We start from the raw sequence: 10,637 nt of genomic DNA, 5'->3' as shown, positions 1-10,637 counted from the left end.
ACACACACACGGTTTTGATAAAGTACCACATCAGAGATTACTATGGAAAATTAAAAACATAGCTGGCTTACAGGGAAAATTACATTAAGCCCCCGCACTTGGCAAATTAATTAGTCTGGCGAAACTACCTCCAAATGCGAATTTCGCCAAGCACGAGTTCTTTATACCATATAAATTACCTAAAAAAAATGCCTCAATCAGTCTTTGGTCATTGCCAAAATCCCTCTTTTGACCCCTAAAATACCTTTTTTCGAGCTGAAATAAAATGTTTTGCCTTCACATAATAGAACACATGTACAAAACAGACCAATAAACAATAAATAAAGCTAATAAGACATGATATAAAAGTTATAACTCCCGTTTTTCCACCCGTTTCTCTCGCTCACTTTCATCCTTGCCGCCACCACCATTGTCCTTACCCCCACCGGTACCACCTGTTTCGCTGGTAGAGGCCTTGTTGGAGGTAAATTGCCAGAATTAGTTCCCATGCTAGCAGAACAGAGGACAGGACAAACAAAATGGCTGAAGGGCTCTCACTTTGCGTTCTGATAAGTTTAGAGAGGTCTGACGTCACCGGAGAGCCGCGTGGTTCGCCGTGCGGCCGCCAGGGGACCGCCAAGTTTTAATTCAAATCGCCAAGCGTGCACTCGGTGGTCTGTGGCCACCCTACCGCCAAAAGTGAATTTCACTAAGCTGAGATTCGCCAAGTGTGGGGGTTTTCTGTATATATTGGACTGAATAACAAACTTCTTAAAAGACAGAAAAATGAGAACAGTGATAAAGGGTGAAGAATCGAAATGGTGTAGAGTTATTAGTGGAGTTCCACAGGAAACAGTTCTGGCCCCAGTAATGTTCATTCATAGTTTTTTTTTTTCTTTTTTACGTAGGGAAGAGGGCCAGCCAAGGGCAAAAAAAAAGGAAGTTAAAAAAGGCCCACTTGAGTGCTGGCTCTCTAAAAAGTGCAAAAAGTGCCAAAACCGTCAGCCAGAATTAGGGGAGCAAATGCCTCGATACCTCCCTCTTGAAAGAAGACAAGTTGTAGGAATTCGGAAATACAGATGCAGGGAGGGAGTTCCAGAGTTTACCAGTGAAAGGAATGAATGACTGAGAGTACTGGTTAACTCTTGCATTAGAGAGTTGGATAGAATAGGGATGAGAGGAAGAAGAAAGCCTTGTGCAGCGAGGCCACAGGAGAAGGGGAGGCATGCAGTTAGCAAGATCAGTAGAACAGTTACCATGAAAATAGCGATAAAAGACAGAAAGGGATGCAACATTTCGGCGGTGAGAAAGAGACTGAAGACAGTTAGTGAGAGGAGGGGAGTTGATGAGACGAAAAGCTTTCGATTCCACCCTATCAAGCAAAGCTGTGTGACTGGAACCCCCCCAAACATGCGAAGAGTACTCCATACAGGGACGGATAAGGCCCTTATACAGAGTAAGCAGTTGGAGGGGCGAGAAAAACTGTCGGAGACGCCTCAGAACACCTAACTTCATAGAAGCTGTTTTAGCAAGAGATGAGATGTGAAGTTTCCAGTTAAGATTATGAGCAAAGGACAGACCGAGGATATTCATTGTGGAAGAGGGAGACAGTTGAGTGTCATTGAAGAAGAGGGGGATAGTTGTCTGGAAGGTTATGTCGAGTTGATAGATGGAAGAATTGAGTTTTTGAGGCATTGAAAACTACTATATTTTCTCTGCCCCAATCGGAATACTTAGAAAGATCGGAAGTCAGGCGTTCCGTGGCGTCCCCGCGTGATCTGTTGACTTCCTGAAGGGTTGGACGTCTCTGAAAGAACGTGGAAAGATGTAGGGTGGTATCATCAGCGTAGGAGTGGATAGGGCAAGAAGTTTGGTTAAGAAGATCATTAATGAGTAATAGAAAGAGAGTGAGTGACAGGACAGAACCCTGAGGAACACCACTATTAATAGGTTTAGGAGAAGAACAGTAGCCGTCTACCACAGCAGTAATAGAGCGGTCGGAAAAGAAACTTGAGATAAAGTTGCAGAGAGAAGGATAGACATCAAAGCTTTATGCCAGACTGTCAAAAGCTTTTGATGTGTCTAACGTGTATCATGATGTGGTAGAGGAGGTGGAGGCTGTGGCGTAGTGGATGAGGTGGTGAGCACAGAATCGGGCAGACATCCACGCATAGATTCGAATCCCACCATATATCACTTTGAAGCTATGCCATTTGTCGAGTGGTTTAAAGTTACCTACATGTCACCGTGATACTCAGGTTCGAGGTGGTCACACCAAAGATGTGCTTGGGTGGTGATATGGGCCTTAATATGGGTACCACTACGAATAAAATTGCCTGCGCCACTAATGGGTGGAAGTAGAACAGCGCTTCCCACATATACTCTTCAAGTATGCCTACAGGTGCTATAGGCCATAACATAAAAAAAAAATAATAATAATAATAAGACCGTATGTAGAAGAGACTTTAAGAAATGTATAGTTTTCCAAACAGAAGCATAGCAACATGGAACAACTTGGATAAAACAGTGGTTCAAGCAAGAAATATTCCTGACTTTAAGGCTAAACTGGACAGATATGGAGACAGGATAGCACGAGCATGGCTCTTTTCCTGTAAAACACAACTAGGTAACACACACACACACACACACACACACACACACACACACACACGGCCCGGTAGCTCAGTGGTTAGAGCGCTGGCTTCACAAGCCAGAGGACCGGGGTTCGATTCCCCGGCCGGGTGGAGATATTTGGGTATGTCTCCTTTGACGTGTAGCCCCTGTTCACCTAGCAGTGAGTAGGTACGGGATGTAAATCGAGGAGTTGTGACCTTGTTGTCCCGGTGTGTGGTGTGTGCCTGGTCTCAGGCCTATCCGAAGATCGGAAACAATGAGCTCTGAGCTCGTTCCGTAGGGTAACGTCTGGCTGTCTCGTCAGAGACTGCAGCAGATCAAAAGGTGAATTACACGCGCGGAGCCGTCGAGCAGGACGCACGCATCTGAGCAGCTCGCTGAGATTACTTCAAAGGAGTTAGACCACAGGCCTAGATGTATGTATAGGGGGAGAGGGGGCCATAGGTTCTCCTATCTCCAAAGGAAATAAGTGTTAGACCACATATAGATAATTAATGAACAACGAGAGAGAGAGAGATGGAACCAAGTAGCGCTGCCAGGCGCACGACAGAACCAAAACATACGGCGAGTGGGAACCAACGCATTATAGAAACCCCTATAGGTTTAAGAAAACTGACTGATGATAGTATGGATAAGGATTTCGCGGGTTTCCGGGATGAACGAAGTAATATGAGAAGACTTGTTTATGTAGAAAGGGAATTAAGAAACATGAAGGAGGTGATAACCAGTCTTATGGATAAACAAGACCGACTGCTTGCAGAAAACACAGCCCTGAAACCAAGAGTAACTGAATGTGAGAAAGTAAGTGAAATAAACCAAGAATTGAAAGAGGAGATTGTAGAAATAAGGAAGCAAAATGACGTTCTTAAAACAACATGTCAAAATTATGAAAGTTCTCTAAAGAACTTGCAGGATAAAGTGCAGCACGGGATTACAGACAGGGTAGAAGGTGGTCTAGGTGATAACAAGTTGAAAGAATTAAGAAATGAATGGAAACAAGAGCAAGAAGAGGAAAAGTCAAATTTTCAGAAGTGGCAAGGAGGCAAATTCAGGAGAACACCAAAGTCGCTATAATAGAGGCTATCAAGGAGAAGGAAGATTTAGTGCGAGATGCAGTGGACAAGAAAAAAGCTTTGTGATTTATAGGATGAGTAAAAGAAAAATCCAAATAAATTCACAAGAGAACATGAAGAAAGGAAATGGCCAAAACAGTTATCAAACGAGTACAAGAACAGCACACAAGAATTTGAGCAGGAGGTAGAGGAAGGTACAGTGAAAGAGGAAAGAGACCAATGAAGGTGAAAATGAGATCTCAAGTGGCCGTAGAAAAAATATGGCTAGAAAAGGAAGCTGGCCGATGATATCAATCACAAGGAAATATGGATGAAAAGAGATATGAACATAGAGGAAAGGGAAAAGGAGAAATTGCTAAGTGAAGCTAAGGAAAAAAAACGAGAAAAGGACAGAAATAGAGAAGAATTTTTACTGGAGGGTTCTGGATATGAGACTAAAGAAGTGGTATCTAAGAAAAAGAGGAGGTCGTGGAGGAAGTAATAAATTAAGAGTGACTTATACTAACATAGATGGTTTGTTATCAAGTACGTAATTGGAAGAGGAGGCAGGAGAAGAGAAGAGGAAAACTTTCTTTACTTTATCCTTCCTATAATCTTCCTTTGTCACTCACTCCTTTCTCCTTCCTTTGCTCTTTGTTTTTTCTGTCCTTCTTTATTTTTGTATTTTTCTTCCATTTTCTCTTTATTTATCTTCCTTCCTTATTTCACTGCTTCCAATTTTCCTTCCTCCCCTCCTCATTGCTTTTCTTTTCCTTCTTCCTTAATTACTTCCTTCCTTCGTTCTTCCTTCCTTCTCTCTTTCTTCCCTTTCTTTCTAAGACAGTACATTAATTTCTTCATTGTTTTCATCTTTCCTTACTTCGTTTTCTGTACATTTCTTCCTTCCTTCTTTACTTCCTTCCATTCTTCTCTCCTCCTTTGCCTTTTACAGCGGAAGCATCGACCTTTCCTCCTTTCCTCCTACATTGTCTCCATTTGTCTCCTCCTCTACTTCATTCGTCATCTTTATACACTCTTACGTTTCTCCTCCTTTTCTTCCATTAAAACACTCTCTCTCTCTCTCTCTCTCTCTCTCTCTCTCTCTCTCTCTCTCTCTCTCTCTCTCTCTCTCTCTCTCTCTCTCTCCTCTTCCATCATCCTTCCATCCTTTCACTCTATCATTCAAGAAGTCACTCCTCCTCCTCCTCCTCCTCCTCCTTCCATGTAAAGACTCAAACATCATGTATTTTGTTCTCAGTTTCCTTCATTTGTTACTTCCGCCCTCCGTCCATCCTTCCTTTCTTCCTTCCTTCCTTCCTTCCTTCCTTCCTTCCTTCCTTTCTCTCCTCCTCTCCTTCAGTTTTCCCTCCAGTTACAGGAACTAACACAAAAGTAGTCTGCCTTGCTTTCCTTTTTTTTTACATCCCTTTTTTCATTTTCTCTCTCTCTCTCTCTCTCTCTCTCTCTCTCTCTCTCTCTCTCTCTCTCTCTCTCTCTCTCTCTCTCTCTCTCTCTCTCTCTCTCTCTCTCTCTCTCTCTCTCTCTCTCTCTTCTCTCTCTCTCTCTCTTCTCTCTCTCTCTCTCTCTTCTAACTCTCTCTCTTTCTATCTTCGTTTTCTCTTTCTCTTTTCTCCTCCTCCTCCTCCTCCTCCTCCTCCTCCTCCTCCTCCTCCTCCTCCTCCTCCTCCTCCATCTTTTCTTCTTTACTCCATCCCTTCTCTGTTAGTTTCCTTCATATTCTTGCTTGATTTTAGTTCTTTCTTCTTTCTCAATCCAATTTTCTCATTTCCTCTCTGTTTTTCTCTCTCTCCTACTTTTTGCTGTCATTTTCCTTGTTTCCTCTTATTTTCCTATCTCTTGGACACACACACACACACACACACACACACACACACACACACACACACACACACACACACACACCTTTGCTTCTATCTATTCTATTCCTTTTCCTATCAAGTTATTTTCATCACTATCTTTAGTTTCCTATTCCATCAGCATTCCCCTTAACTCTGGCACACAATAAGCGGGAGCTGGGACGAAAGGCCAAGTGCGTAGTGAGCATGAAGGGAAATATCACCACGGTCACCAACCCTGATGACTCGGCCGATGTCAAGTCCTTCACCTACGACTACTCTTACTGGAGCTTTGACGGCTGCAAGGAGGAGCCCAATGGCTACTTTGCCAAGCAGTCACCCAACTCCAAGTATGCTGATCAGGTGAGAGAGAGAGAGAGAGAGAGAGAGAGAGAGAGAGAGAGAGAGAGAGAGAGAGAGAGAGAGAGAGAGAGAGAGAGAGAGAGAGAGAGAGAAAGGGCAGGTCATTCTTACGCTAATCTGGAATATAAAACTAAGATTATCAGTTATACTCTAATTTGGACCCAGAAGTATTCACGATATCGATTAACTACTAACTCAGAAAAAATGTCATCGGATAGCTGCTATAATCTGATGGCGTTAGCGTGATGATCTGTGACGGTAACGACCACCTATGGTTATTGCTATCATTGTTGTCATCAAAATCACATTCTGGTTATTTCTGCTGGTCATTATTATCATCCTCTTGGAGTCATCATTATCAACTTTTCTTTTCTCTTCATCATTCATCATCATTAGCTTGGCCTCTTCTCATCATCACCATCTTTTCCTTCTCTTCATCATCAATATCATCATCTTCCTTTTCATCATTACCATTATCTTTTTTCTTCTTCCCTTTATCATCCTCATTACATTTTCCTGTTCATCACCATTAAGAACTGTCACTATAAATGCTAAGCTTTCTTCGCCTTTTGACAGAACACGGTGTACAATGATCTGGGAGGTGGAGTCTTAGCAAACGCCTGGGCTGGTTATAACTCCACACTGTTCGCTTATGGGCAGACAGGCTCGGGAAAATCTTGGTCTGTCATTGGATATGGATCCAATAAAGGTAAAAAATAAAAAAGTCCACATTTCATAGGTGTTTTCAGATGTTTCTCCTCAAAATTTTGGATGAACCTTTTGACTGCATTCTTTGGAGACTGTCACCTTTTTTTTTTTTTTTTTTTTTTTTTTTTTTTCTTTTGTTGCCCTTAACCATAGATAGTTGTTGAGTTGTTGAAAGCCTGCATGGTTCTCTTAAAAGTTCTGCATATCCATCACGTGAAATCAAAAGAATGTTACAATTTCATGAAACACATACAAGGATCGTCAATGTATCCTGATTCTTGAAAGTGAGAGAAAGAAATGAATGGAAAACAGATGGATGGACAAAGAAAGAAACATACAACACAGTGTAAAGAAAGGAAAAAAAACAATAAAAAATCTATTCCTAAACTTTCAGGAATCGTGCCATTGTTCTGTAACGATTTATTTAATGGCATCACACAAAACACAGAGGAGAAGGAGTTTGAAGTGAGGTTCAGCATGTTGGAGATCTACAATGAGGTAGTTCATGACCTGCTCAACCCCACCAAGAGCAAGAAAGGCCTCAAGGTCCGCCAACACCCGAAGAAAGGCTTCTATGGTAAGTACTATTGTGACGACAGGAACTGATGAATGTCAATAGAATCGTTTAATCGTACTCATATCTCAAGGTAAAATGTGTCCCAGCATTGAAGGGTAAATCACACCCAAACAACCTTCTGAACAGCTGAAGGCCTCAAGCTGGCTCTGGTCACCAACTACAACGAAATTGAGCAGAAGATGAACGAGGGCACCGTCAACCGCACCATCGCCTCCACCAACATGAACGCCACCTCATCCCGCGCCCACACCATCGTTGGCATCACCGTCATACAGAAATTCAAAAACAATGCTGGACAAGAAACAGCAAAGCAGGCCGTTGTGAACTTGGTGGATCTGGCTGGTGTGTGTGTGGCAGTGTGTGTGTGTGTGTGTGTGTGTGTGTGTGTGTGTGTGTGTGTGTGTGTGTGTGTGTGTGTGTGTGTAATTACCTAGTTGTATTTACATAGTTGTATTGTAAAGGGTTCGAGAGGGGCTCATAGTGTCCTGTCTCCATATCTCCACTGATCTAATATTTCTTTAAAGCTATGTATATTATGTGCTGTAACAACTTCATCACTCAATGTATTCCATTTTTCCACCGTTCTATGTGGAGAACTTTATTTTCCAATAACTTACACACACTGCCTCTTCCTGATCTTCTTTGCATGTTCTCTTGTCCTTCCAGCTTCATCTGCCACCAACACCAGGTCTTGCTTGTCTATCTTTTCAACGTCGTTAACTATTTTATAAATTGTTATTACGAGGAGGTAGTAGACACCTACCGAAACGATAATTTACTCCCAGCGAGGTCTAATAGCACTAGTTCAGGGAGTGCTGTGAACTTTCCATTAAAGCTAGTTGTGATCTCACTGAACGTTTCCCTTTGTGTCTCACAACTCAAGGGGGCAGTCACAGCCTGCCCTCCAAAGATAACTCTCCTTCACACAAAACTACATGCACTTATCACACACACATACACACCCTTCCCTTAAAATTCAAAATTCAAAATGGCGACTCCAAATCCATCCTCGGAGTCCCGTTCTGGGGAAGGGACCAGAAATGTCCCCAGGTCGGACTGCTCTCTTGCTGGCGACCCAAAATGTCTTGACACCTCCCTCGACTTTTTCGTCATTAACTTCGCAGTCTTAGATCTAATTTTCAATCTGTAGAACACCACCTCTCCTTCACTATACCTCATCTTCTTTTCCTCACCGAAATACAGCTGTCTGAGGCAACTGACAGTAACCCTTTCTCTGTTCCCTTCTACTTTCTCTATCCTCATTCTCGCTCCAAAGTTGGATGTTGCGTCTATGTGCGCTATGACTTAACTTGCTCTCTTGCCCACGCTCTCGAATCTTTTGAGTTTTCCACCATCTGGCTTAGACTTGATAGTCACTACCAAATTTATCTGTGCTGTCTATCTCTCCCCTAACTCCTCTGACTATAGTAAATTCTTTGACTATTTGACTTCCAAAGTGGAGCACATCTGTCCCTCTACCCTTTCATAGAGATCTCCATTTTTTAAGATTTCAATGTTCACCACCAGCTTTGGCTTTCCTCTCCTTCATTGACCATCCTGGTGAACTAGCCTTTAACTTTGCTATCCTCCGTGACCTAGAGCAACTGGTGCAGCACCCTACTCGTATTCCTGACCGTCTTGGAGATACACCCAACATTCTTGATTTTTTCCTTACCTCTAATCCTTCTGCTTATGCTGTTACCCTATCTTCTCCGTCGGGCTCCTCCGATCACAATCTCATTTCTGTATCTTGTCCTATTTCTCCAATTCCTCCTCAGGATCACCCAAAATGGAGGTCACTCTGGCGTTTTGCCTCTGCCAGTTGGGGGGATGTGAGGATCGAGGTATTATGCTGATTTTCCTTGGAATGATTACTGCTTCTGTGTCAGAGACCCATCTCTATGTGCATAAAAGAGGTGATAGTGTCTAGCATGGAGGCGTACATTCCTCATTCTTTTCTCAACCGTCTAAACCTTGGTTTAACACAACCTGTTCTTGTGTTATACATGATAAAGAGGTTGCCCACAAAAGGTACTTGAGCCTTCCATCTTCTGAATCTCATGCACTTTATATTTCTGCTCAGAATCATGCCAAGTCTGTTCTTCAACTTGCCAAGCACTCTTTCATAAATAGAAAATGTCAAAATCTTTCAAACTCAAACTCCACTCGTGACTCCTGACATCTGTCCAAAAACATTTCCAATAACTTTATCTCTTCATCTTTCCCTCCTTTATTTCATCCTGATGGCACCACTGCCATCTCTTCTGTTTCTAAAGCTGAACTCTTCTCTCAAACCTTTGGTAACAACTCCACCTTGGATGATCCTGGGATTATTCCTCCCTCTCCTCCTCCCTCTGACTTTTTCATGCCTACAATTAAAGTTCTTCGTAATGATGTTTTCCATGCCCTTACTGGCCTAAACCCTCGGAAGGCACCTGATGGGGTCCCTCCTATTGTTCTCAAAAACTGTGCTTCAGTGCTTGCACCTTGCTTGGCCAAACTCTTTCAACTATGTCTATCGACTTCTACCTTTCCTTCTTGCTGGAAGTTGGCTTACAATCAGCCTGTTATAAAAAAGGGTGACCGTTCTCATCCCACAAACTACCGTTCTATAGTCTCTTGCTTGTCTAAAGTTTTTTAATCAATCCTCAATAGGAAGATTCTTAAACATCTATCACTTCACAATCTTCTATCTGATCGCCAGTATAGCTTCCATCAAGGTCGCTCTACTGGTGATCTTCTGGTGTTCCTTACTGAGTCTTAGTCATCCTCTTTTAGAGATTTCGGTGAAACTTTTGCTGTCACGTTAGACATACCAAAAGCTTTTGATAGAGTCTGGCACAAAGCTTTAATTTCAAGACTGCACTCTTACGGTTTCTATCCTTCTTTCTGCAACTTTATCTCAAGTTTCCTTTCGTTCTATTGCAGCCGTGGTAGACGGCCACTGTTCTTCTCTTAAATTTATTAACAGTGGTGTTCCTCAGGGTTCTGTCCTATCACCCACTCTCCTTCTATCATTCATTAATGATCTTCTCAGCCAAACTTCTTGCCCTATCCAATCCTACGCTGATGATACTTACATATTTCCACGTTCTTTCAGAGACGATCATGAAGTTATCAGATCACGCAGGGACGCCAGAGAACGTCTGACTTCTGATCTTTCTAAGATTTCCGATTGGGGCAGAAAAAAATTAGTAGTTTTCAATGCCTCAAAAACTCAATTCCTCCATCTATCAACTCGAAACAATCTTCCAGACAACTAAACCCTCTTCTTCAGTGACACTCAACTGTCTCCCTCTTCCACACTGAATATCCTCGGTCTGTCCTTTGCTCATAATCTTAACTGGAAACTTCACATCTCATCTCTTGCTAAAACTGCTTCTATGAAGTTAGGCGTTCTGCGGCGTCTCCGCCAATTTTTCTCGCCCTTCAACTGCTAACTCTGTACAAGGGCCTTATCCATCCTTG

General features: G+C 42.5%; 1 protein-coding gene across 1 annotated transcript in view; it reads left to right on the top strand.

Annotated features, from left to right (window-relative positions):
- Positions 1-5,578: 5,578 nt before the first annotated feature.
- The window catches only part of LOC123513047 (kinesin-like protein KIF28P), a 7,726-nt gene continuing 2,667 nt past the window's right edge, over positions 5,579-10,637 (top strand). Inside the window, exons 1-4 of the mRNA XM_045269864.1 lie at positions 5,579-5,884; positions 6,461-6,593; positions 6,987-7,169; positions 7,296-7,511. Coding sequence (XP_045125799.1) covers positions 5,729-5,884; positions 6,461-6,593; positions 6,987-7,169; positions 7,296-7,511 — 688 coding nt within the window. The 5' untranslated portion in view covers positions 5,579-5,728. The remainder of the gene's footprint in view (positions 5,885-6,460; positions 6,594-6,986; positions 7,170-7,295; positions 7,512-10,637) is intronic.

The sequence above is a fragment of the Portunus trituberculatus genome, chromosome 35, assembly GCF_017591435.1.
Source record: "Portunus trituberculatus isolate SZX2019 chromosome 35, ASM1759143v1, whole genome shotgun sequence".
Lineage (NCBI taxonomy): Eukaryota > Metazoa > Arthropoda > Malacostraca > Decapoda > Portunidae > Portunus > Portunus trituberculatus.
The sequence above is the reverse complement of the archived record's forward strand: the minus strand, read 5'-3'. Positions and strand labels throughout refer to the sequence as shown.